We start from the raw sequence: 27,906 nt of genomic DNA on the forward strand, positions 1-27,906 counted from the left end.
TTCATGTTAATATTCATATGTTTGTAAGGGAAATATTGGTGTCCTTGAGCGCAGGGTGTTACCCCAGATTTTTTCAGGCCTGTTATACAATATACAGTGTAGGTACCATATATATATATATATATATATATATATATATTTTTTTTTTTTTTTTTTTCTTTTTTTTTTTTTCCCCCTTTCTTCTGCCTCCCCCCCAACTCTGGTTCAAGCCATTGTTTCTCAGTCTAGTTGTGTAGGACACAGCTCCCTGGCCCATCCTGGTATTATGAGCCTTGCGCTCTCCCGGCTGAAGCAGTTAGTCGCCAGTCATGGATCGGCTGCTCACAGTAGCTCACGGCAACTCTCGCCGGCTGCTGGCCACTCACGTTGGCCCCCGGCTGCTCACGGCAGCCCAGCATCAGGGAGAGCTGTTGTTCACAATCTTAGCTGTAGAGGCTGGCCTGTAGGTACCATATTATCTTTCTAAATCCCAATTAATTCTGAATTCTAAGCACACCTGACCCTAAGGATTTCAGAGAATCATGCACCTGTGTATATAGTCAGATACTGTATGTATAGGTACTTGTGACCAGGGACAGAATTGGGGTGTTTAGTCACACAGGCCCTGCTGCCCCCACATACTTCCCAGCCTCAGCACCGGCCTGACCCTGAAAACTAGTATTCATTTGGTTTCTAGGACTTTTTTTTGGTTTTTCTTCCACCTCTTTGGTTGCTCTTTCTCAGTCTCCTTGGTCTGACCTTCCATTTCTCCTTGACCTGATCTGAATGTCAGAGTCCCCCCTCAGGGCTCAGCCCTCGGACCTTGTCCCTTCTTTACGTGCACTTACCCCCTTGGAGGGAGCTCATCCATGCTCATGGCTTATATGGCCTTTCCTACACATTGTGAGTCCATCTAGAGTCTACAGAACCTGACCCAGCCGCACTGCCCCCCACAATCTGAACCACCATCATGTCTTGCCTGGATTGTCACCATAGTCTCCTAACTGATCTCCCCGCTTCTGCCCTTGCACCCTTGCACCAAACGAGAGTACCCAGGGCAGATATAGTCAATGTAGATGGTACCCCCTGGAGTTATGCGATATGGGACGCTGTCGCTGCCCTATAATGTGTCTCAACATAGCAGCTAGAGGGATCTTATGAAACTGAAAGTCAGGCTGGTGTCACTCCTTGGTGCACAGTCTTCCCCTGGCTCCCATTTCATCCGGAGTAGAAGCCAAAGTCCCCACAATGGCCTGCTCAACCAGCCTGTTCCCCATACCGCTCTCACTTCCTCAAATAGACATGTTCCCACCTCAGGGCCTTTGCATTGGCTGTGTCCTTTTCCTGGAATTATGCTCATGGCTTATTTTCTTACCTCCTCAGGACTTCGCCCAAATATCACCTTCTCTCTAAGGCAGGGGTGTCAAAACTGCGGCCCGCGGGCCAACTGCGGTCTGCAATCCATTGTTAATTGGCCCGCAGCAAATTCCAAAAATATATTTAGTTTACTTAAATAAACCAGGTGAGGCAATACGTACTTCACCTCGAGTGAGCGGCCCGGCTGTTTGTGTATTTTACCGCATATGGCCCTTGGTGAAAAACGTTAAAAAAAGTTTGGACACGAGCACCCGCATACAGCACATCCTAGCTCCTTTTCCGGCTCTCTTTTTCTCCATAGCACCTGCTATCATGTGATATTCCATACACTTAATGACATTTCATACATTCCCTATATTTGTTTGTTTTCTTGCTACTGGAATGGAAGCTCAGGGTTTTTTGTCTGTCTTGCTCACTGATGTATCTCCAGCTCTGAACACAGATCTGGCTCATGGTAGGTGTTCAATAAATATTTGTTGAATGAATGATGAAAGTGCACCCGAGTCAGAAAGCGGCTTCCTTCTAATGCTTTCCTGTTCTGAACTAGTACCCGGTCTCCTTGGTTGGCCCTGGACTTCTAATCAGGTTCCATCAGCAGCAAACCCTGCCTCCCAGGAAATCTCCTTCTGTCTACCCAAACCTTTGGTTCTCCTTTCTGTAATTATAGGGGTGCCTGTGGCCCTTATATTGCAGCCACGCTGCCTACCTTGACCCAGCCTGACAACATGGTCATTTATGAATAGCTCTCAGGGATGCTTCATGGTCCTTTTGGCGGGAGAGATGGTGGGAGCACAGAAGGGCCTGACTCTCCAGCTCTGCTCCTCAGCCTAGACGGCACCCAGGGTGCCAAAGTCAAATGTTGGAAAATCAGTGCCCAGCTGGGTGCCTTTGGTCCGTCCTGCACCATAAACCCCATTCTTTCTTCCTGATTGGCTATATAGTCCCATATCTGTCTGGGCCACTAACCTGAATCCCATCCCCCTGAGGGTCAGACCCCCAGGCATGATGCCCTGCCACCCCCTGTTGAGTGTGGTTTTTTAAAAATAGGTAAATAGCATGAAGGAGCTGTACCTGCTAATGGAGGAAGAGGAATTAAACGCCCAGCATTCTGACAACAAGACCTGCACGGGGGACAGCTGGACCCAAAACACGGTTTGTTCTCAGCCTACTCCCAGTGCTGTCCGATCCCTTTGTTCCTTTGTCTGTTTCGTGATCACTTCCTGCCACCTTCATTTGCACTCGGCACTGGAGCTGCAGAGGTTATTGCCTGGTCACTGGCCCCGGTGCTCAGTGCTGTGGGCCACATAGGTCATCCCAGGGCAGTGACAGAGGGCCAGATGATGGACTGTCACAGGCAAGAGAGCAATTAATTCTGTTTGGAGTATAGTGGACGGTATCACAGAGAAGCGGTCATAGGTGGTGAATTTTGAAGGATAAGTAGGAATTTACCTAATAGAGAAAGGGGAAAGGCCATTCTGGACCAAGAGAACTGTGGGTACAGAGGTGTGGCAAGGTATTGTTGGATTGGCTGCATCTTGGGATGTACATAGTTGGGGGAAGGACCCCAGGCCGGGATCATGAAGAGGGGCCTTATGGTCTGGAGTAAAAACCCTCAAATCAAGCCATAGGATAGAGAAAGCAATAGAGTCAGGTTCCTAGGGGCGCAACAATGGGAACGGGTGGGAAACAGGTCCTGGGCCAAGGAGAGAAGATTGGGCCCATTCAGGCAATCAGGGAGGCTCCATGGTTCAGACTCCTTATCTGGCCCATGGTGGGTCAGAGAGGCAGATCCTGAGAAAGGAGATGGATCCAGGGCCTTGGTGTTGCAGGGCCTCGAAGAAGCCAGGGCTCAGCTTAGATTTAGGCTGAGTAATTATTGCTGTAACTGTGTGAAGCTGGGACGCACGGTCAGCCTAGGAGGTGGCCAGGACGGAGATGACTCAGCTCAGAAAACTCGGGGCTGAGACTGCATGGATGAGATAATCCGAGAAGTTGAGGGACTTGCCCGAGGCCTGGTAGAGTCCTGGGCTGGACTCTGGGTGAGTGCTCCCAGCCCAGGCTCCCCTCCCTGCCCCTCAAAAAGCTCCTGACCCAGGTCTTGCCCCCGTCTGCAGCCCAACGAGTACATCAAGACACTGGCTGACATGAAGGTGACACTGAAGGAGCTGTGCTGGCTGCTCCGGGATGAGCGCCGTGGTCTGACTGAGCTTCAGCAGCAGTTTGCCAAGGCCAAGGCCACCTGGGAGACGGAGCGGGCAGAGCTCAAGAGCCACACCGCCCAGGTGAGTCTCCCACCTGTCAGAGACATCTACCCCTTCGGCTGTCAGATTTGGGAGCAGGATGTCCAAAGCATGCTTCTAGAAGCATAAGAACCTCACCTTGTGATCCCGAGAAGGCAAGAGACTTGCCTAGAGTCACACAGCAAGGGTACCAGAAACAGTGGGAACTGGGAGTTACAGAGCTGGGAAGGAAGGTAAGGGATTGACCAAAGGGCATGGGGGCATCAAAGGCACCTCGGCTGCACCATCGGCTCACAGGTGAGGCCAAAAACACTTAGTGCCTGTCTGTACCTGGTAACGTCCTTCACATACACGCCCAGATTCCAGCTGCCTGCTGTCTTCATTCTTGCCCTCTTCTCCTCATAAGAATCCCTTAACCCCCTGCTACCGGGCTCTGTTCTGTTCACTCAAACTGAGGGACTTCTCTCCCCACAACCCAGCTTGACCAAAGGAGCCTCAAGCAGAACTTTGGGGGTTTGGTCTCTGCTGTGTACCTGGAGGCAAGTTGCTGCCCTGCTCTGGTCTTCTCAGTGAGAGGGTGGGCTTATTCCCACTCAGAGAGAATGCTCTGACCCCCACCACACCCCACACCCCAACTCTGCAGAGCCCAGCTTCCTCCAGCCTGCCACTGCTGCAGGCTGCTTTCCTGAGCATCATGGACCCCTTGGAGGTGGGTACACTCGTTATCTCTGCTGGAAAAGTGACAAAACAGGCATAGAGGAGTTCTGTTTCTTTCCCAAGGTCACCTAGCTAGTAAGTCACAGACATGACCCTCGCTCCCCAAACTTCTGCCCCTTCACCTCCCCATGACCATGATGTCACCTTCTCTGTACTCACAGACTCTGACTTCCCAGCGCCACCATTCTCTCCTCCTAACCCTCCCTGCAGATCTCACAGTTCCTGCCCCATCTGCGCATTCGACTGTCCACTGCTCCTTCTGCCCTCCCAAACCCAGCCATTCCAGGTGTCCCTCCCCACTGGGAACCTGAATGGCCCCATGAGAGTTAAGATGTCAGACCACAGCCTGGCGGGTGTGGGGTGCATCGATTCTTGAGGTTGCATGTTTACCTCCTGCGATTTGAAGCTGAGAAAGCCATTATGCAGGAGTAATTCCTGGACACATTACATTACTGTGTGAGCATGTCCCCCACTAACCCTAATCCATAACGCTGGTACAAGTTGATGAAGTACCATGACAAGCATTAACTAAGAACCTCTGCCATTTTGTAGCTGTGTGACCTAGGACAAATAACCTACCTCTCTGAACCTCTTCAAGCTCCTGTGCAGAATACCGAAAATGGTAGTTATCTTGCCGAGTTTGCATGAGGTTACTGAGCTAATGCCTGAAAGGCTGTTAGCACAGAGCTTGGCGTGTGGGAAGAACACAAGCCTTGATTGGGAGGAGAGGTTAGTTCTGAGTGGGAAGGTGAGTGAAGGCTTCCCAGGTTAGGGGTCCTCCGGGGAGGAGCTCTCTCCGCCTGCCACCTGCTGGCTTCCTGCAGGGCAGAAGGGTAGAAAAGAGGTGACTCCTGATGCCAGCTCCCAGTTTGTTCTTCCTTTTGCAGATGGAGCTGAAGGCTGGGAAGGGCGCTGGGGAGCGGGCGGGGCCCGACTGGAAGGCAGCTCTGCAGAGGGAGCGGGAGGAGCAGCAGCACCTCCTGGCTGAGTCCTACAGCGCTGTCATGGAGCTGACACGGCAACTGCAGATCAGCGAGCGCAACTGGAGCCAGGAGAAGCTGCAGCTGGTGGAGCGGCTCCAGGGTGAGAAGCAGCAGGTGGAGCAGCAGGTAAAGGAGCTGCAGAACCGCCTGAGCCAGGTGAGGCCTGTCCCAGCCCAAGCTGGCTCAAGCCACAAGGGGGAGTCACTGTAGGAAGAGACGGGGGTAGGATCTCCTTCAGGTATAGCTGGATCTAGGTGCTCAGGGAATACAGTAGGGACGAGGTCTTTCTCTCTGCCAGTCTCTTAGGCTTGCTTTCCTCTGTACTTTACTCTTAAATTAAGCAAGCTCTCCTCAAATATAGCCAAGGTTAGTTTTGTGCTCATATCCTCACAGCTGAGCAATTGCAATAGAGTTTTCCTTTTCCACAAAGCTCTGATTGGCCAGGTGTGAGTCATGTGCCCACTCCTTGGAGCCTGCCAAAAGCTAGGAACCAAGAGGGAAGAACCAAGGTGGGAATTCTCCCCATGGGAATCCTCCTACCAAAAGACAGGGGAAACGAAAAACAATCACTGACCATTATCCCCACTGCAGTTCACATCAGTTGAACTGCTGTTTAGCGTTCCTAGTATGGATATTTTGCACATACTGAGCACTCTGGTGGGTTTCAGCTGCTGTTTAGCTGATCTAGCTGTTCCAGAGATTGTAGTATGAATTAACATAGTAGTAACAACAGTAATAGTATACAATAGCATTGGATATATGTCATCTTTAAGGGTACCTGTAAGTGGTTACTTTCAGGATCATTTCCCAAATCCACCTTGTTGGTAGCTCAGAGCTGCGGCTACCCACTGGGAAGGTGGCTCCTAGTTCGTGATCCGGGTCCTCCGGGCTGCAGAGAGGAGCCTGGGGAGTGGCTCTGCCCACAGCGGGGCCCTGCACCAGCTTTGCTCACCACTGACCGCCCTCTTTGCCGTTTCCCAGCTGCAAAAGGCTGCTGACCCCTGGGTCCTGAAGCACTCAGACCTGGAGAAGCAGGACAACAGCTGGAAAGAGGTGAGTGGGATACAGGCCGCTCTTGTTTTCTTGATTCCTGGATACACTGAAAAATCCCTCACTTGTGGGGATGCGACAGAGAGGATGCTAACCTGTCCCACAGGTCATGCCCTCACACCTTGGGCTCCTCAGCCCTGGGGCCTCTACCCTCACGGTTCCAGCCTATGGTGTGGGACACGTGAAGGACCCTCTGCCTCTAAATCACCATGTGATCTTGGGCAAGTCACTCTCCCTCTCTGGGCTCCGGCTGCCTCGTTGGTAACATGAGAATCACGTTTTCTGCCTTAGCCCAGTCCTGATTGCAGAGATCAGTTAGGTCACGTGGGTGAAGTTTGCTCCTAAGCCTCAGGTACATTGTCCATATAGCAACACGCTGAGGAACCAAACAGTGAACAGACGGGCCTTTGCATCGTCCCAGGTAAACCTCATGACAGCCTGAGGAAGTGGTGTTTTGTCAGGAAACTTGGTTGCAAGCAACAAAAACTGATTCTGGAGAACTGAGGCAGGAGAGGATTTTATTAGGGGCTCAAGAGGGCTGGTAAGGGAGGTTCGGAAAACTGGTGCAGGTCCTGGGAACCAGGTCGAGACAAACCCAGAGCAGGAAGCTTCAGGTCACTGCTGTCACCGCCAACTGGACAGCAGCCATTGGGTGCTGCCACCACATTCACGTTACGTTCTAAACAGGTTCTGCTTTTCCTTGGGGATCTCTCTGAGAGCTCCCATTGGCCACGCCTAGATCACATGGAGGCGGGGTTAGAGGCACGGTCACCAGAAACTGACCAATGGCATTCTAGATCGTTGCTGACATCATTCCTGCTGGACAAGAGGAGACTCAGGCGTGTGGGGTCCAGGGTCAGCTCCCTCAGGGGGTGCTGGTGGCCAAAACTGACCCTTCTTGTCTCTCTTGACAGACACACAGTGAGAAGATCCACAACAAGGAGGCTGTTTCTGAAGCTGAGCTTGGGGGAACTGGCTTAAAGAGGTACTGACATTCCCTCCCCCACTCTGCCCTGCACGCCTGCCCCCTGCTCCACCCTGCACCTGCCTCGCCCCTTTGCCTCTCTTCTCTCCCATGCCCAATGTGCCTCCCGCTGCACCTCAGCAGGGCTGGGAGAACTCGGGGATATGGTTTCTATGCTACTTAGGAGCTGGGGAACTTGGGGCGATGAGAATTCCTGTCTATAATTTGTTTGATTCTGGGCATGGAAAACTGGGGCCCCCACATACCCTAGCTGGGAAAGAAACTGTATAACTCCTCTTGGGGTTCTTTCTTCTTCTGCCGGGAATTAGGAGAGTCAAGCTGGACCCCCATTCCTGGGATTACTGAGCATCCTCCTCTGGGCCCAGCCCTATGCTGTGGCCAGGAAGACCCCGAGGGCTCAGAACCATGTCTCCGCCATTAGGAAACTCATGAAAGGAGTGAGAGCAACAGAACCTCCCAGGGGCCATGGGAGCATCCGGAAGCCAGATAGGCGGATGGGCTATGGAGACAAGTGTGGGGTTTGAATTCCAGCTCCGTTGTTTCTAGCTCTGTGGCCTTGAGCTGTATGTCACATCTCTATCTGGTGGGGATAACAGAAGCTGCCTCCTAGAGGTCCTGAAGGACTGTGGTCTGACCTGTGAGACGCACTTACACAGGCCTGGCATTTTCAGTCATCAGGCAACACAAGCGCCAGCTCTGTGCTGGAGGTTTAGTGGAGTCTTCGTTTGGGTTCCCCCAAAAGCAAAGACAAGGATTTGAGACCTTATCTCAAAGATCCTGAGACAAGGGTTTGTGTGCAAATGATTTATTTGGGAGAGGATTCCAGGAAACACTTGGAAGTGAGACAGGGAAGGGAAACCAGCTGTAAAGGGGGTATTATTCCAAGGGCAACCCAAGCTCAGTTTCCCTGGGGAACTCTGGGAGCCAGGGTGGAGCATGCAACTCAATGTCATCTCACTCGAGGACCAAAGAGCCACCAAACCCCACCCATTGTTTGCTGAGGGCTGCGTTGAGGGGTGTGCACGCTGTGGTGTTTCCAGCTTCCTCTGTGAAGGCCACGTGTGCTCCTGCAGTCGGAAAACAAGCCCTGGGGTAGAGAATGGCAGGTGCTCAGAGCATGCGGTGTTGGGTGTGTAGGTGTGAGTGCTGAGGGAATGGGGGGCGGGGCTCCAAGAGAAATTTCCACAAGAGGTGAGCAGGGCGGTGGTGGTCCCTGCCCCCGTGTCACAGGGACCAAGAAGGAAGACCAGAGTGCGGGCTAGGCGGGTGTTACCTCCCACCAACACTACTCTTCTTTCCTCTATGCTTCCTAGGACCAAATCTGTTTCTTCCATGTCGGAGTTTGAAAGTTTGCTTGACTGTTCCCCCTACCTTGCTGGTGAAGCCGCCCGGGGCAAGAAGCTGCCCAATAACCCTGCGTTTGCCTTTGTGGGCACCCAGCCAGTGGACCCAGAGAAGGATGCCCAGGCACAGCCACAGGACTGCAGCCACCTGGGTGCCCTGGCCTGCCAGGACCCGGCAGGGAGGCACATGCAGCGCAGTTACACGGCTCCCGACAAGACAGGCATCCGCGTGTACTATAGCCCTCCAGTGGCCCGGCGCCTGGGCGTCCCCGTGGTCCACGATAGGGAGGGTAAGATCCTCATCGAGCCCGGCTTCCTCTTCACCACTGCCAAGCCCAAAGAGTCGGCCGAGGCCAACGGGCTGGCCGAGAGCTCCTACGGCCGGTGGCTCTGCAACTTCTCACGGCAGCGCCTGGACGGGGGCCCAGGGGCCAGCCCCGCGGCTGCCGGGCCGGGCTTCCCAGCAGCCCTGCACAACCTGGAGATATCGGGCAACATGAGCGACGATATGAAGGAGATCACCAACTGTGTGCGCCAGGCCATGCGCTCGGGCTCGCTGGAGAGGAAAGTGAAGAGCACGTCCAGCCAGACGGTGGGCCTGGCCAGCGTGGGCACGCAGACCATCCGCACGGTCAGCGTGGGCCTGCAGACCGACCCGCCCCGCAGCAGCCTCCACGGCAAGAGCTGGTCACCCCGCAGCTCCTCGCTGGTGTCCGTGCGCAGCAAACAGATCTCCTCCTCCCTGGACAAGGTGCACTCGCGCATCGAGCGGCCATGCTGCTCGCCCAAGTACGGCTCGCCGAAGCTCCAGCGGCGCTCCGTGTCCAAGCTGGACAGCGCCAAGGACCGCAGCCTGTGGAACCTGCACCAGGGCAAGCAGAATGGCTCGGCCTGGGCCCGCTCCACCACCACGCGGGACAGCCCTGTACTGAGGAACATCAATGACGGGCTGTCCAGCCTCTTCAGTGTGGTCGAGCACTCGGGGAGCACGGAGTCCGTCTGGAAGCTGGGCATGTCCGAGGCCCGGGCCAAGCCCGAGCCCCCCAAGTACGGCCTTGTGCAGGAGTTCTTCCGCAATGTGTGCGGCCGAGCCCCGAGTCCCACCTCGGCAGCAGGGGAGGAGAGCACCAAGAAGCCGGAGCCCCTCTCCCCGGCCAGCTACCATCAGCCGGAGGGCATGGCCAGGATCCTGAACAAGAAGGCAGCCAAGCCAGGCAGCGGTGAGGAAGCCAGACTCTCTGTTCTGCCCCAGGTGGGGAAGGACGGTGTCCTCCGGGATGGAGATGGAGCCCTGGTCCTTCCCAATGAGGTAGGTGGATGGGGCTGCCCTTTTTCTTGGGAGGCGGGTTGGCTTATGAGGTCCAAGCTCTTCTGGTTTTCCAGCTCAGGGAATGTAGTTCATGTGTTTCAAAAAGTTTTTGTGCTAGTCTGGAATGGGGGTTGGATGGCCCCATGGAAGGACACGTGACCGGAATACCGCGAGCAATGGGCGTGGCTTCACTAGCTGCTTTGCCACCACATCCCAGAGATTGCCAGCATCCCCCACAGGGAAGGGGTGTGCTCACTTCTCTCCCGCCACCAATGGTGTGCTAGAGCTGCCTCATGTGGTTCGTGAGAGCCAGGTGTGTGTGTCTCTGTGTTCAGTGACATCACCTTGGTACCCTGAGATTGGCCACAGTGGGAGGGCTTACACCATGAAAACTGGCAAATGCCACAAGTCAGGGCCTCTCCCCTCACTCCTGGGAAGCTAGTTCTTAAACATTTATCAGCATCCCCCCCATCCCACCCCACGAAGCCTCCATGCCTCAGTGCTCTCATTTTCTCTGAGACTCTTTTGCTGCACTCCCCCCTCCTGATAATCAGTTTCAGATTTCATGGGGGAATTATTTGCATATTAGTAAAAGAAAGCATTTAAGTTAGCATCGCAGAGAGGGAAATGGTAGCGTATCTCATGGAACCTGAGGGCCGGGACCCGAAGGCCTCAGCAGCTTCTCTCTGTCTCCCTCTCCTCTCTCTTGAGCTTCATTTTCTCTGTCCTCTTCCTTCTTCTCTTTCTCTGTTGCATTTGCATATGGTCAGGAGGGCTGTCTGAGCTCTGGTTTTATAACATCTCCCAGGCCAAGCTCCTGAGAGAGGCTATCTCAAATCCCTGTCTCCCAGTTCCACATTTTTGGTCCAGCCCGAGTCCAGTGGACTCCCTGGGTGTAGTCAGGAGTTGCTGTCAAGTGGTGTGCGGGGTACTCAGTGAGGGTTGCGGGTGGGTGGGGCACAGAGCTGGGATGGGCTATGATTGGCCCACTGGTATGTATTGTATGTTTAGGTGGTTTCTAGTTTTTCCCTATTATAAGTAATTCTATGGTGAATAGCTTGGTCCAAAAACATGTTTCCACATTTCAGATTACTTCCTTAGGTTCAAGTTGCAGACATGGGATTACAGGATAAAAGAATATACATTTTTAATGGTATTTGATAAATGTTGCCAACTTGTCTTTTAAAAAACTTTGTCCGGTTTCTATACCCCCCAGCCGTGTGTGGTGAGTGCTTTTCTTCTCTGTCTTCTCACCCAGCTGGCTGAATTTTTTAAAATCTTTCACATATTTCTATTTTTTAACTTTTTAAAAACTTTTCAATTGAATATACATATGAGCATATCATAAGATATGGATCACTAGATTCTCACAAACTGAACATACCCATTTTATTAGGGTTCTCTGGAGAAACAGAATCAGTAGGTGCTGTGTGTGTGTGTGTGTGTGTGTGTGTGTGTGTGTGTGTGTGTATAATTGGTTTATACCAGTATTATAACAGATTAGTTGCTGTGATTATGGGAGCTGACAAGTCCCAAGATCTGCATGGTGAGTTAGCAGGCTGGAGACCCAGGAGAGTCCATGGTTTAGTTCCAGTCTGAGTCCAAATGCCTGAGAACCAGGAGAGCCAGCTGTGTCATTCAGTATAGCACATGTATCTGTTGTAGTTCCGTTCTGAAGGCTGGCAGGCCTTGAGACTCAAGAAGAGCCGATATTTCAGGTTGAGTCTGAAGGCAGGAAGAAAGCCCATGTCCCAGCTTGAAGACCATCAAGCAGGAAGAATTGTTTCTTGCTCAAGGAAAGTCAGACTTTTGTTCTACTCAGGCCTTCAACTGATTTGACAAGGCCCACCCACATAAGGGAAGGCAATCTGTTTTACTCAGTTTACCAATTTAAATATTAATCTCACAGACACACCCAGGATAATGTTTCACCAACTACTGGGCACCCTGAGATCCAGTCAAGCTGATGCATAAAATTAACCATCACACCCATATAACCACATCTACATCAAGTAACAAAGGTTCAAAGTTGGCTGTACTTTGAATGTTGATTCTAAAGTTGATCCAGATATTTTTCAGTATGTAAAATGTACATGTTACCCATTGACCAATATTTCTATGCATGTAGCCTGTGGAAATAGTCACAGAGGTGGGAAAACATATTTTTGTATAAAGAAATGTATTGCATTATTAATAAAAATTGCTAACATTTATTAAGTACTTAATCGGCACTATGCCCGACGCTTTCCATATCATATCTGATTTAACCCTCACAACAACTTTGAGAAAGGTATCATGTCCCTCATCTTAGAGAGAAGGAAATCAAGGCTCAAAGATTTAAGTAACGTATCCAAGGTCACACAGCTGGTAAGTAGCAGGGCTGGGATTTGAACCAAGCATTCTATTTCTATAACAGCACTTTTAACCATTGTCCCTGTGTGTGTAATAGTAAAATAATAAAAACGACCTAAATGCACATCAAAAATGAATTGGACAAATTAATTAAGGTATTTCCACTTGGTGGAATAGTAGTCAGCTATTAAAAAGAAGGAGATCTAGACATACATAGTGACAGAAAAGTGTTCATGTTTTGCAATTGCAACACAGGCTGTAAGGGCTGAGTCCGGAGTCCTGGCCTGGCTGGCCATCCAACCCCTGGGTGGTCAGTGCCTCCTCTCTCCTTCTGACTTCCTCCCTCCCTCCTCCTAGGATGCTGTTTGTGACTGTAGCTCCCAGTCTCTCACCTCCTGCTTCGCGCGGCCGTCCCGCTCAGCCGTCCGCCACTCTCCATCCAAGTGCAGGCTGCACCCTTCGGAGTCCAGCTGGGGTGCGGAGGAGAGGGCAGTCCCCCCAAGCGAGTGACAGAGCAGCTGAGCTCCCCATCTCAACCAGCCCAGTCCATGGATAGGCGAAGGGAACCAACAGACGGGAGGACCATGCCCTCTGCATCACCTCGCCCTGGGGAACACGAGCTGCATCACGGTGAAGAGAACAACTTTCCCATCCAGGTAAAGCAGGGTCTCCTGCTGACCACTGGGTGGCGATCTCCGACTTCCCAGGGGAAGGCAGTGAGTGGGAGAAAGACCAAAATGGGGCTTCGGAAGCATCTCCAGAGAGATCCGTTGGGAACCCATCCCTGGATCCTAAAGGAGGGCCTTGCCTGGTTTTACCCACATCCACTTCTCCGAAGAGCTGAGGAAAGGATACGCTTGTGGTCACACCCCTCAGGGAAAGGGCTGGCAGAGCTGTACCTTGCCAATCACACCCCTTTCATGGGAGGAAACACCAATGAGAAGAACAGGCTTTGGCCTAGGGCTCAGCTTGGGGTTCCTGGTGGAGCTGGGCTGGGCATGATACCCAACCCTTCCTTCCCTCCAGTGCCTCTTCCTCCTCCCAGCCCTGCTGCTCTGGATCGCTGTGACTCTAGGGGGTATGATAGGGCAGTAGCCAGGGCCAAATATCTGCTTGGAATCCCAGAGCCTTAGATCTCTCTGCCCAGAGCCCGGATCTAGCAAGGATGGAAGACGAGGTGGGAATGTGTGGGGCTTGGTGTCGGGGAGCCACTGGAACTGCCTCCCTTGCCAAGGTGACAACCGTCCCAGGAGATTTCTTGAAGACAGAAATAGGTTGAGTCTCTCTCAAGACCTGGTGCACAGATAAATGCCTAAATGCAAACGCCCCACTGCCTTGATCACGGGGCCTCTTTCCACGGCACCCTAGAGGGGGCGCCACATCACCACTGTGTTTACATCCTGCGGCTGGTGGAAGGCAGATGTATTCCCCACAGAGACTCCCTGGCCAGGCCAGGCGAAGGAAACACTCCAAAAGCCTGGCGCCCCAGGACACAGCGGTAGACGGGGGCCTAGAAACACATTTCTTGCCTATATTGTTTATTTTAATTTTTCTTACTATAAATATTTAAGGTGGTTTTACTTTATTTTAATAATTTAATTTACCCCAAAGTCCCTAAGGTAATTTATTGCAGGTTGAGACATGTATTCTTGCCCCTGGGACAACGCAAGGTTTCTAACACTATGGACAGGAGTGGGTTCCCCTATATGGATGAGGCAGCTCAGCAGCCGAGCTCTGGTCTCCTGGTCAAGTTTGGGGGTCCCCCAACAGAGCTGGAGTCCTGCAGCTTGCTCCCCCAACACCACTGACCATTGGCCTCCGAGCACTGCTTTTCACTCAACACCTGGTACTTGCCCGGTACCCAGCAGTCAGTCTGTAAATGCTCGCTGACGGGCTGGAGGGCTGGACCGATGTCACCACTTCCCAAACATTCTCCATTTCCCTTCTCATTTTCCTTCCTCCCTCTGACACCTTTTTTTATGAGTCAAACGTGGGTCCTTAGGCTCTGTCAAGAGCACAGAGATCTCGCCAAGTTCCCCACGTGAGAATTCGCAGGAAAACAGGCGTGAACTCCGAGAATGTTGTTTATTGCAGCTTTGCACATGGATCTGAGAGTGTCTGCCAGCCTGCCTGAGTTCTCACCAGCCTGCCAGCCTTTTCACCAGCCTCTCTCCTTAGCCTTATGGCCTCTCCTGGCTCTTCTCTCAGCCCCAACTTCACTGCCCACCCTTCCCTATATTCCAAGCTGCTCAAGCCACCAGATGGATTGCAACGTGGCTGATTGCAGTGTGGTAAGGAGGTGTCAGGTGGCCTCCCCTTGACACCAGTGAACCCATTTTGGTTGCGCACACACACACACACACACACACACAGATAGATATGTGGCCCTCCTGTAGCTGGTGGGGGCTCAGAGTGGAAATGCCAGGATGAAATGGTTTGTCTGTGGAATTCCCCATCAGGAAGACCAAAAGCCAGCAGCTTTTCTAGTTTGTCCACAGGACTCTGGAGATGTCTCTGCATTCCCACCTGCTCCTAGTTCTGCCCTTTCAGGGTCACCTGAACCAGTTACCCAAAGTCTTTCACCTCCATTTCCTATCGACAGAATATCGGGGTCATGTCTGACCAGCCACTTCCTCGTTCCATAGTGACTTGTGTGGGCAGAGCATGCATCCCTCCCATCCAAGAGGTCAAGGGGCCCCTTCAAGGTTACCTCCAGGGGAGGGGATTCACAACCACAGGCTACAAGCCACCAGAGGCCTTCTGCCACCTCCCCAAGCTCCAGAGGGCCAGGGAGTCTGCATTCTCAGCCTTGGGGAGAAATTCATGATACCTGAACCCTGTGGCCTACGGACCACCCAGCCTTACCATCGTCCTCGTCCAAGATTGTCCTTGCCACCGTTGTTGTCTCAGCGCCTGGACGCCTGGCCCCCAGCCCGTGTCAGAGGCTCCAGCTCTTGGTTTTCAAAAGTCCCAGTTTCTACTTCCTGCATGCCACTGTGCAAGCTCACTCACCACTCTTCCTTTAGAAGCCTCTGGACGTGGGGCTAGATGGGGTTGAAAACGTTTTCTGTAAATAATTGATTTGGTTTGATTTTTAGCATTTTCAGTAGTAACTGGTTGTGTTTTCTTTTGGGGGGTGGGGGGATTGGTTTGTAAAAACTCTCTACTCTTTTGGAATGTAATTTCTAAGTTTGTTTGTTTCTTCAAATGCCTTTTAAGTCTTGGTAACATTCCCAAAGCAGAAAACTGCCTGACCCTCAGTGGGGATTCCCCTGGAACATCGGGGTCCCAGGAAGGAACTCTGCCCTTCTCTTTCTTCCCTTCCTACTCCCCCTCGACCTTTTTACTCCTGGCACCTTCCTCCTTTTCCTCCTCCTTCCCCTCCTCCTCTATCCTTTTTGCCCATCTCTACTCTCTTCAACCAAAGTCGCGAGGAACCCTGGGGTCTTAATCCACTACAGCTCTAGATCTAGGCTTGGGTCCATGGTGTTGGCACTTGGTGAGGGGGAAATGGAAGACCAGTTGGCATGGTTGACCCTAAACTGGGCCACCTTATGTTTCTTATATCAGACCTCTTTCCAGAGCCAAATTAGACCTTCCTGGGGGCCATGATGTCTGTATCTGAAATGAAAATCTTACCACTTTGGTGCATTAGTGGCTTTAGACCCTGTATGCACAAGGCATCAGAATCCAATTCCCCTTCTCCCTGGCAGCCCCATCGCCCCAATTCTTTTCCACAGCAAAGGCTGACCAATTTCAAAACACCTCCAAGAGGTCTTGCTTTCTATGAACTCAAAATGCCCCCCCCCCCCAGTCTCCCGAGACGCTCTTCTACCGGCTGCCCTCCCAGGTGACAGTTCAGGGCCCCCAAAACTTGACCCTCTTACACCCTGATCACCTCATGGCTCCATCATGCCCCCCCCATTCACGGTTTGCTTTCACGGTTTCATCACCCAGCCTGTTCTCCTCTTGCCCACCCAACTTCCAGGCTCTTCCTCCCTCTCCCCTCCCATCCAGAGTGTCTTCCCCTTCCAGCCTCATCAGCACCCCAAGTTCCCACTTCCTCTTTGTTAATAATAATAATAATGACCCCCTGCACTCTCCACCTAGAGCACTTTACTATTTAGAAATCGCTCCTCCATCCCACATTTTTTCCCAACCTCTTGGGGACAACTCTGGGAGGCAGCCTTGGCAGGACAGGGGTTAGTGCTCCCATTTTGCCAATAAGGAACCTGAGGCTCAGGTCTCGTCACCTAACTGGGAAGTCATCGAGTCTAGACTAGAACCTGGGTCCATTGGATTCCCCAGCCCAAACTCTGTCCTGCTTGCTATGCAAACTCACTGCCCCACTGGGGACGTTTGTATGGATACAGGACACCCAAAACGTGCCACTGCCCAACCCAGAGATGAAAGCAGTCCACCCTGAATCACTGGATCTGTGTGTCCCAGAGGGTGATCTGGGGTCCCCTTGCATCAGAATCCTCTGAGAGCTTTCCAAAATGCAGCTTCCTGGGCCCCACCCATACTTTCTGGGCCAGGAACCTGCATATTTCACAAACTCCCAGGGAGGTGCTGAGCACCAATGACCACACTGAGTTCACAGCCCTGACCAATTAGGCCATCTTCCTTTGAACCAATAACCACGATGCTATATTTAAAAAGAGCACCGTGCTGGGAATTAGGGGGACCTCGTCCACATCCCAGCTCTGATTTGGTTTAATAACCCTGAGAATTTCCAGAAAGCATCAGAGGCCATTTACAATCAAAGGCATACTACAACAGAAATAGAATCTTTTTAAATCTTAGTTTCATAAGACAACATAAATAGAAAGTCAAAAAAACAAGAATCATCATTCCCCAAATCGACCTGATGTAATCGTCATAACCACGCGATTAAAATGTACTCTGTGCCACTGAATTTCCGAAGTGTACCTTTTTTTTTTTTTTTACTGTGCTTCAAGTAAGTAGATAAGAGAGTTATAAAAAGAAATTTACTCTTGAGTTTCCTGGCATTCGTGGTAAAAAGAGAAACACATCAGGTTCCATAACTGCATCTTCCAGGCGGGAAGCAAGCTTACGTGCCCCAGGATACCACTCTTTCTGCTACTAATTTATCGTATGCGTCCTTTCTTGAAAGACTACTAAGCCAGTTGGTGTTTCAACAAGGAAACCTGTAAGGTGTAAGGATATTTTCCAGGCAACTATTTTTTTTAAAAAAAATAACAAACTGCCACCAACTTGAATGACCTTGGCCTCAGATCATTTGGCTATTCTGTGCCTCAGTTTCCCCAGTTATAAAGTGGGGAGACTGTCTTTCTACCTCACATGGCTGTGGTGAGGATCACATACAATACCCTGCCTGCGAGTCTCCTTGGAAAAGCGTAAGGTCCTACACAAATGTAAAGTAGTCTGATCACACGCCTTGTCCGGAGGCCAGACCCTCAGTGACCTGGCCCTGGGGGTCCCTTCTCACCCCCCTCACTAGTCTTAATGAATAGAAAGGGGGCTGCAAAGTCATCTGCACCAACCCCCCTCGCTTTTTTTAAAAGATTGTGGCAAAATATACATAACATAAAACTTGATATTCTAGCCATTTTAAGTACATTCACAGTGTTGTGCAACCATGACCAATATCCATTTCCAGAACTTTTTCATCATGCCAAACTGAAATTGTACCCACTAATTGTACCCATTCCCCCTGCCCTGAGCCTCTGCTAACCTCTCTTCTACTTTCCATCTATGAATTTGCCTATTCTCGGTACCTCATATAAGTGGAATTGTATGCTCGTTGTTCTTTTGTGTCAAACCTCTTCACTTTTTTAGATGAGGAATCAGGCTCAGAGAAGGGAGTGTCTCACCCAAGGTCACACAGCAAACTAGAGTCAAAGCCAGGACCAGAACCCAGGTTTCCTCACTTCCAGAAGGTTCTGCATCCCCATTGGCAAATGTGACACCACCCTGCCATTCTGTGATCTCGGTTGAGCCTCTTCCTCTCTCTGCGCTGTCTGTTCCCTCCCCACCTTACCCATCCTCTCCTTTATCATATTCCCCCAAAGCTTCTCCTCCTCCTGCCTCTTCTTCTCTGCTGGTTCCTGCCAGCCGACCCAGTGGCCCTAGCCCAGCGCCAGGTTTTCCTCTTCTTGGCCCCGGGCTTACTTGTAGCATCCATCCCTCAGCTCTCCCAAAACGGCCTCCCAGCCCTGCTCCCCTCCCATGGATTTCTCTGTCACCTCAGCACCCACTCACTGCCTTTCAGGCTCACATTCCCATCCTACTATCAGGGAAGTGCCCTTAGCTGTGGTCTCCCCACTCTGAGGGTTGCTTTCAGCTCTGGGGGTGTTTCCTGGGTTCTGTTTTATTTCGTGTTTGCTCACACCAAAGGGGACACCTTTCCCCAACACCTCAGGTGGCGTCAGCACCCCCAGCCCAGAAAGACATCCCCTAGTCCCACCCTGAGTCATATGGTCTTCTCTGTCCCTAGCTTCCTGGAAGGACTCCAGCATTTTCCACTGAGAGTGCAGTGCGTGTGTGGTGGGAGGGACCTGGGACCCCCATTCTGGCCTCCTCTACCCTGCCCAGTCCTACATGGCCTTGATGGAGGAGATGCAGCCTGACTTGGGTTCTTCTCTCCCTGGTCATTTGTCCATCTGTCCATTTGACATCCCACCATCCTCTCTGCTCTCCCTTGGGCCTCACTGGCTGCGGAGCAGCTCATCCTGGCAGAACCTGTAGATGACCCTGGCTCTGACCTTTACCCCTGTTAACAGCATTTGTAGTTTGCTGCAAAGTCCCCAGAACCAAAGGGACATAAAGCTGGGCCTGAGTCCCCTGCCCAGGGCTTCTCCCCACTCCTCCCTCACCCTCCTTGGACCCTCCCTTGTCTGTCCCGTTGACCCTGATCCCCTCTCTTCCTTCCCTTCACCAGCAGTCTGGACCCCAGGCCCCAAAGAAAGGAGCTTTGGTTTCCTGTAAGCATCCTTGAAAGGCCAAGGTCGTCGGACCTGGCTTCCTTGTCACGCTCCATTCTGACTCCACTCAAACTACTATATCCGTGAAGAGCAACCTCAGCCAGGACTATAGAGACCTGACCCAGGTCTGCACAGACCTCTTCTCTGACTTAAGCTGGTTGTATGGTTTTATAGTGAACCCCAGAATGATCCCTAGAGCCCCAGGCACCCCTTGTGTTTTGGGGTCCTGTGTTACCATCATTTTTCACTGGTCCCTGGTATCCTGTCTCCTCTCTTAGTTCTGCCCCTGATCTCTGTGCCTTAGTTTACTTCTCTGCACAGGGGACTCACCACAAGACTATTCCTAGCAGCTTTCCAAATATGTGGTGCCCCTAAGGGCTGGGCCTTGCCAGCTGTGGCCCAGTTTCCTGACACTGCCTCGGGGCACCAGTTTATTGAAGATGAGGTGCTTGGAGGTTATCAAAGCAGCTAGAGTATCACCTGGGAACTTGATAGAAATGCAAAGTATTGGCACTACCCCAAGACCTACAGAATTCAAATTTCCAGGGTAGGACCCAGCAAGCTGGGATTTAACAAGCCCTCTGGGGTGATTCTGCTATAACATGAGTTTGCCCGCTGCTGACCAATGCTAGCAATTAGTGCAGCCCAGTGAGGGCCTGAGGCCGCCCCAGACCAGGAACAGGTGGGAAGCACCAACCCCCGCATTCCTGAGAGACTGGGAACTCTCCCCACCTGCCCCCCCAAAATAAAACAATCAAAACTATTCTCTTCCTGGAAGCTGGAGGGCAGGAAGAAGGCATACATTCTTCCTTTCCCTGCCCCTGGCTTGGTTCCAGCTCTGCTCCTTTTTCCCACTTATCTGGGTTTTACAAAAAGTTGTGTAGGATTGTGCCAACCAGGCAGGGGGTGGGAGCCCTGTGGGGCAGGAGTCAAAAGACCCTGACCATTTATTTATCCTTTGGAAACCTCACCATAGGCTCATAGCCTCTCTTCAAATGGAAAGAAACCTAACTCCTCAAGCAAAGAATCCTAAATCCCCAGTTCCTCCTTTTCCTCCTCCCACCTCTGGAGAGACCTTGTAGATTGTGCCAAAAAAACAGCTCCTACCCCCAGCGACTGAGGAAGAGAGCCAGAAGCTGTCCTTTCCCATCCTGCCTTCCCCCCCATTACCCACCAATACTGTGAAGCCCCCTTCCTGCTCAGCCTGGTTTTCTGGTGAGGGTCCTGCAGTCGTGGGCCCTAGGGGACCCCCAGGAAAAGGCCTTGAGGAGGGAAGGGACCAAGGGCATCCTTGGGCCAAATTGTCCACCTCTCCTGTTCACTGTCATCTCCTCCCCTGCTCTTGTGTTCAAAAGGCTCCTTCCCAGGACGGATTGGGTGCTAGGACAACTGTGGTCCTATCCATCAACTCTCCCTACCACCTACCCCATGTCTTATTTTGACATGAGAATAACTGTACAGTGTAAACTTACAAAGGGTTTTTAATGGTTGTAGATTGGAAATAAAGTATGTCATTATGAACAGTTTCCGTGGACTTGGCCTCTGATTTCTCTTGTGGGATGGGGAAAGCACCTAGCAGATTTGAAACCTGACTCTAGCCCACCCCCAGTTCCCTGGAAAGGAGGGAGACCTGGGAATGCCACAGCCAGCTAACTGGTTTGGGGGTCACTTGGGAGGAGCCACCAGGTAGGTATTCCCTGCTGCTGACGCCTCAGAATCTCCCACTAAATGTGATAGGACTACTGAGAAACATGCAGAGTGCTCAAAAATGGAATTGAACTTTTCTACAAAGGACTTTATAATGGAAAAAAAAGGACACATTAGACATGTGTTAATTATCTATTACAGTAAAAATTAATTATTCCGAACATTTATTATATCACAGCTGCTGTGGGTTAGGAATCCAGGAGCTGGGTAGTTCTGATTCAGGGTCTCATTCAGATTGCAGTAAGGTGTCAACTGGGCTGCAGTCAAGGCTTGACTGGGGCTGGAAGATCCATTTGGAAACTGGCTCATATGCCTGGCAAGTCAGTGTTGGCTGTTGGCAAGAGGCCTCTGTTCCTTCCCACCTGGACCTCTCTGTGGGACTGCTTCAGTGTCTTTACAACATGGCGGTTAGTTTCCTGCAGAGCAAGTGATCTGTGCGAAAGCGGTAGAAGTCACAATGTCTGTTATGACTAAACCTTGACAATCACACACTATCATTTCAGCAGTACCTTACTGGTTATACAGGTCAGCCTTATGCCCTACTGGGCATGAACACCAGGAAGCAGGGATCACGGGGGCCATCTTGGAAGCTGGCTACCACATACAAATTCTACAGATCTCCTCTTTTTTGAGGCTCTAACAACAGCCAGGCCTGTGTTAGCATTGGGGATATAATAGATGGGCCTGGAAGGCAGGAAAGCAAATGGCAATGGCAGCAGGAAGCCCAGGATGGTCAGGGAGCCACGAGGAATCAGGGAAGGCTTCACAGAGGAAGGGACATCTTACAGGGACCTAAGGTTGAGATGCTGCCCAGATGAAAGGGATGGTGGCGTGTTGTAGGCAACAGACTGAGGATAGATGGTTCCAGGGAGAGGAAACAGCATGTGTGAAAGCATGGTAGAGAGCAGAGCAGACCTGGGGAACTACAATAAGTTTGATGTCACTGGAGTAGGGAATGATGAAAGAAGAAGCTGGGTCAGATCAGTGCCTTATGAGGGAACAAACGTCCACATTCTGCCGACAGTAGGGAGCCATGGAAGAATTAAAAACAGGGAGAGGGGCAGCCAGATGGCTCAGTTGGTTAGAACACGAGCTCTGAACAACAGGGTTGCCGGTTCGATTCCCACATGGGCCAGTGGCCTGTGCCCTCCACAACTAGATTGAAGGACAACAACTTGGAGCTGACAGGCCCTGGAGAGGCACGCTGTTCCCCAATACTCCCCATTAAAAATTAAAAAACAAAAAAACTGCGAACTACTTAAAAAAAAAAAAACAAAACAGGGAGGTAGTCAGAAGTATTCGGTCTGGATTCCATGAGGCTATATTCTCACTGTGCTTCAGGATGGCCAGCCCTGGTGGAGAATACTGTGTTCTGTTCTTGGGCTCATTGCCAAATGAGGAGTTGAAGGAGGGGGACAGACGTAGAAGGAACTGGGTACCACTGAACCCCAGAAACTGACGTTCAGAAAACCAAGAGCAAATCTCCGCTTTCAGATGGTTGTTGAAGCCAGCAGGCTGGAACCACAGGGTGGAAATTTAAGGGAGGCAGATTTCTGCCTCCCATCCAAGGACCACAGCTGCTGTGGAAGATTGGAAGATTGACCACAGCTATGCGCCAGCTGCCACTCTCTAACCTCTCTTTCAGGCTTTGTGGACTGCTCATAATCCAACATTTGGAGGTTTCAGAAAGAGGATCACACACATGCAGGGGGGCATTTTCATGGTGTCATGCTGGGTGCTGGGGAAGCAGCCTGTTCTCTGGGGCCAACAACGGATTATGGACAGGGCACAGGTTGGGATCTTAGGAGTACATGAAGAACCGGCATCTGGTTTTCAGTCTGGGACCTCACAGAAGGCTGAGAGAGAGAAATCCTCAGCTGAGGCTTAAAATTAGAGGGCATTTTGTCAGGAAAAAGCAGGGAAGGCTTCCCAGGCAGAGGGAATGGCTTTCAAAGGAGCAGAGGCAAGACGCCATGGGAGTGGGCAGAGGGGCAGCAAGCAGTTTAGGGAGAGGGTGGCCTGCTAAAAGGCTGCAGAGGAGACTTCTTGAACTTTGCCATGTATTGAAAGGGCCACAGAAGGAGAAAAAGTGCTAGAGTAGAAGTAGGAGAATGAAGCACTGAGCACATAACTCCAGTGTCCCCTGGGAGAGTCATGGTCCACATTTTTGTCGTTAAGATATAGGGAGAAGGAATCGTGGCCTAGCGGCTGGGGCAGAGCTTCCGATGCCCGCTGATGCACTGTATTCCTTTGGCAAGTACCTCTCTGGAGCCCCCGTTTCCCCATTTTAGATGGGCTCTGGGCCCGTGCGGCGCAAAAACCGACGACGCTGTGACAGATCCCAGGAGGGGACTGCATAGCTGGGGAGGCGGTAACGTGGCTACTTATGGGCGGATCAAGATTTGGACGCGGGGGCGGGGCTGGCAGAGCGTCGAACACCGGTTTACGCATGCGCCATGAGGGAGGCGAGCCCCTCTGCGCGCGCGTGCGCGGGCCTGGGAGGCCGCCGGCCGCACATGCGCCTTTAGTTGGCGGGAGTTTCGGAAGTGGAGACCGTGACGCGGGGTGTGGTCCGCCGACCTGGAAGGAGAGGCTCAGTGGCGCAGGGCGTCCAGAGGTAACCGGAGGCCGCGGAGAGTGGCCTGCGGCCATTTATTTCAGGAACGGAGGCTCCGGGCTGGACAGGCGTCGCTCTGAGGTCAGGAAGTCGCATACTCTCCCCCGACACGGCCCCACTCACCCCCGCAACAGCCTCTTGGGCGTCGGATCTCGGCCCAGCCCATACCCGTGGTCGCTCCCCCGACAGCGGGCATTCGGGGTGCCCCGGGGCTCTGCTTCTTCCTCTGGGTGAGAGGAAACCCGAGGGCGGGCCGCGTCGCTAGGCTTTTTTGCAGCGCCAGCGACCTAGACTCCTGAACAGTGGTTGAAGGGCTGGGGTGGATCACAGGCCTGTGTTCGAATTCCACCTCTGTCCCTGACTGGCTACCTAACAAGCTTCCGCCAGGCTTTTGCCCTCTGAACGTCAGTTCCCTATCGGCAAGAAGGGATGAATGATAGTCCTTAAGGAGCTGTGGAAAGGATTCATTGGGATGATGAGATAACGATGCAAATAAAGCGCTTACGTACAACACAGGTCTTGGCATGTAATACGCGCTTAACAAGCAGCTTAACAAATGGCAGTTGTTGCTGTTATTATCTAGGCTTGACTCTGATACAGTTATAACTGGAGATTTAGATCCTTGACCTACTCGTTCTTGTTCGGCTATCTTTTCCATGTTGTCCCTCCCCATATAGTCATTTCTCTTTACTAAGCAACCCCCCATACAGATTTCTCCTGGGAAGCAGGAGTAAGCATGGCAGATGTAAAAATGCCTCAGTTAGGTCCCTGCCCTCTTCCAGTCTGTCGTGGGTGACAGGCACTAAGAATACACATATAATCTGGCTTGGGAGACAAACATGTAAACAGACTTTACAGCCACTGCTAGGAGACCAAAGGGTGGAACAACCAACTCTGCCAGCGAAGTGGTGTGAAAGCCTCACATTTGAGCTAGGTCGGGGAGGATGAGTAAGTTTTACAGGTCATGTGTGCAAAGATTCAGACGTGGTACAGGGAATGTAAGTGGCAGGAGAGAGCAGTAATGGCTAAATTGGGACTAGCTTATGAAAAGTTGAATACACTGGAAAAATCTTTGCTGGTGTCTGAAGAATGGCTAGAGGGGCAGTCCTGGATATAGGAAAACTAGTGGAGAGGTGGTAGATTATTGGGGGAAGGAGGAGGAAGGTCGTAGGTAAATAATGAGACAAATTAAACTAGAAACTTGAAATGGGTCAGAGGCAAACGTATAGGTACAGACAACAGAATGGTGGTTACCAAAGCAGGGGGTGGGGGGTGCTGGAGGGAAGACGAAGAGGGTAAAGGGGATCAAATATATGGTGATGGAAGGACGCTAGACTTCAGATGGTGAGCACACAGTGGAGTATACAGATGTGGTATTAGAAAATTGTACACCTGAAATTTATGTAATGCTGTTAACCAAGGTTACTTCAATAAACCAAAGAGATTTTGAGTGTTGGAGGTAGAGTGGACAGAATTTTGGCTCTGGGTAGTTAATAAAAAGTAAAGGATGATGTGATTTTTTTCTAGTTTGGAAGACCATGTAGATCATAACGCCATCAACTGAATTAGGGAGTTAGGGACTAGTTAAACACAAAATAATTGGGAAATAGGGTATGTGTTAAAGAAGACATGAGTATTTCTAGTGATAAGTTCTGTAGAAATTCAGAACAGGAGGTGATGAACCCAGCTGATAGTCTGTGGAGGTGGTGAGTGAGGTGGCATTGGGCTGGGCCTTGTCAGGTAGGTAAATTTCATGGGGCAGAGATGGGCAATTCAGAGAGGGTGGAAAGCAAAAGGCCTATTCTAGGGTAGTAAAGCCCCAGTGAGACTGGGGCTAAAATGTGGAGAACAGATCACCTTATTTTCCTATTTTCAGGATTCTCCATCCAGGATGACTTCAGAAACTAGATCAGAGACTGTAGAAGGTGAGTATTATAGTGAAATTCAGTACTTCTTGTCCTAGGTTCCGGTTTCTCAGCTGTACCCAAATGCTTTCGTATCTCTTGGTGGTGTTGGAATTACATATTCACATATTTGCACAGGTGCTTCCTGAGTGTTTCCATGATCTGGGCTATCCATTTTCTTTTTCCACCTTTTTGCACAGATACTTAATTGTGGTGGGTTTGATTTTGTATTTTGACTTTTTTTTTTTTATGACAAGTGCTAGAAGAGGAACCAGGGACATCTAAGACTAATGATCATCAATTGGAATTAGATCTCAACCCTGTAAAAGTGTGTAATAAAGCATCTGCTTCCCTGGAGATGATTCAAGGCGTTTCGAAGGAGAAAATTCACCTTGGCTCTAGCCCTAAAAAAGAGGGAAGCTGTGATCCCAGCCACCAGGAAGGACTTCAGTCCACGTCCCTTCATTTGTCCCCCCAAGAACAGTCTGCCCATCATCGAGACAGGAGGCAATCCTGGCGGCGAGCAAGTATGAAAGAAGTGAACCGGCGGAAGTCACTGCCTCCATTTCATCAGGGCATCACAGGTGGGGTGCTGTGTACATAAAACAGTGGAGTTGCAGCTCAAATAAGAGGCAGTGAGGTATGGCAGAAAGCATAGTTGGACAGACTTGACTTTGCTACTTAATAGTTATGTGACTAAGTAAATCACATCACCTATCTGAGCCTCAATTTCCTCATCTGTAAGAGGGACATTCTGAGATTATAAGTACTATGTCAAACACCTACTAAGTGTTTACTATTCTTGCTATTTATGTCATATTATGAGCTGCCCATTGTAGTCTACACTGTGAACAAAAATTCTGATTTACAATTGTTCAACGCTCACCTCTGCTGGGATGAGAAGCATTAAAGATTTCTTCCTGTGGCTTTCTGCCTCATATCCCAAAGGGGAACAGAAGGTAGATGGGTTGCTACCTGATTTTAGGCTTTATACCTGAAACTATCTCAGGGAAGATGCACATAAAAAATATCTAAAGTGAAAACCAAGTTTTTAGACATGCCGTATTTGAATGATTTTGTGTAAGTTTACAATAATAATTACATCTCAGTATGCATTGAAGTACAATATTTAATTTGGAAAGTCTAGCATGTTTCAGGCAAAACTTACTAGCTATGTGACCTAAATCAGGTTACTTAACCTCCTTTGCCTTATGGTCCTCATCAGTAAATGAGATGGAATCATACCTGTTTTACAGGGTTGTGTGAGGATTAGAGGAATTGATATATAACACAGTACTTGGCACAGAATAAGTAAATAGCTCAAATGTTAAGCTATTGTGACGATCTTTTTTTTTTTTTTAATGTGAAATTGTCGGGTTTTTTTTCTTTTTCTTTTTTTCTTTTTTCTTTTTTTTTTTTTTATTGGAGAAGGGGAACAGGACTTTATTGGGGAACAGTTTGTACTTCCAGGCCTTTTTTCCAAGTCAAGTTGTTGTCCTTTCAATCTTAGTTGTGGAGGGTGCCGTTCAGCTTCAAGTTGCTGTCCTTTCAGTCTTAGCTGTGGAGAGCGCAACTCAGCTCCAGGTCCAGTTGCCGTTGCTAGTTGCTGGGGGCGCAGCCCACCATCCCTTGCGGGAGTCAAACCGGCAACCTTGTGGTTGAGAGGACACGCTCTAACCAACTGAGCCATCTGGGAGCTCAGCGGCAGCTCAGCTCAAGGTGCCGTGTTCAATCTTAGTTGCAGGGAGCGGAGCCCACCATCGAGGAGTTGAACTGTCAACCTTGTGGTTGAGAGCCCACTGGCCCATGTGGGAATCGAACTGGCAGCCTTCGGAGTTAGGAGCATGGATCTCTAACTGCCTGAGCCACTGGGCCAGCCCCTATTGTGATTATTTTAAAGATGTTACCTCACTTCCAGATTGCCTGATATCTAACAGGAAATCCGAGTAAAAACAACCATTTAGCATAGCAAAATATGGCTGCCACAATTATGCTCATGCACTTTACTCCATAGGGGTGCCAAGAAAACATCAGCAGGTCCCTAAGATTACTCCTACCTTCATCTCTATTCCAGAGCATGTGGACCTAAAATTCTGTATAACAGAAATCACCGAAGTACTAAGATTGGTTATCCCGGTTATTCTTGGCCACTCGCCAGATTCCTTTGGTTACAGGCAGAAGGTATCCTGTTTTTCTTGACTAACAGCAGTGAGAAGTAATCAAGAGAGGAGACAAAAGAACTTTAAAAACACAAGCAGCTGAAGCTAGAGGACCAAAAGACATGTATCTCTCAAATTCTCAAAGCAAGCTTCCTTTGCTGAATAATAATTGATGTTTTTCAATGGATGTAATTGAAAAACCAGTATCTACATCTT

At 50.6% G+C, this 27,906-nt stretch overlaps 1 protein-coding gene across 7 annotated transcripts in view; it reads left to right on the forward strand.

Moving 5' to 3' along the window:
• LOC109447863 (microtubule cross-linking factor 2) overlaps positions 1 to 27,906 on the forward strand; it is a 91,447-nt gene that overhangs the window by 50,025 nt on the left and 13,516 nt on the right. For 3 of the 7 annotated variants that reach the window (XM_074317773.2, XM_074317776.2, XM_074317775.2), the window contains 7 exons: positions 2,404 to 2,508; positions 3,471 to 3,638; positions 5,201 to 5,452; positions 6,278 to 6,349; positions 7,261 to 7,331; positions 8,645 to 9,983; positions 12,693 to 20,829. In XM_074317773.2, coding sequence (XP_074173874.2) covers positions 2,404 to 2,508; positions 3,471 to 3,638; positions 5,201 to 5,452; positions 6,278 to 6,349; positions 7,261 to 7,331; positions 8,645 to 9,983; positions 12,693 to 12,845 — 2,160 coding nt within the window. In that variant the 3' untranslated portion in view covers positions 12,846 to 20,829. Of the gene's footprint in view, positions 1 to 2,403; positions 2,509 to 3,470; positions 3,639 to 5,200; positions 5,453 to 6,277; positions 6,350 to 7,260; positions 7,332 to 8,644; positions 9,984 to 12,692; positions 20,830 to 23,474; positions 23,709 to 25,503; positions 25,553 to 25,788; positions 26,116 to 27,906 lie in introns of those variants that run through there. The other 4 variants (XM_088789144.1, XM_074317774.2, XM_019732619.3 and 1 more) reach the window with 4 other exon arrangements.

Source organism: Rhinolophus sinicus, chromosome 13 (genome assembly GCF_057876585.1).
Source record: "Rhinolophus sinicus isolate RSI-liver-muscle chromosome 13, RSI-T2T, whole genome shotgun sequence".
NCBI lineage: Eukaryota > Metazoa > Chordata > Mammalia > Chiroptera > Rhinolophidae > Rhinolophus > Rhinolophus sinicus.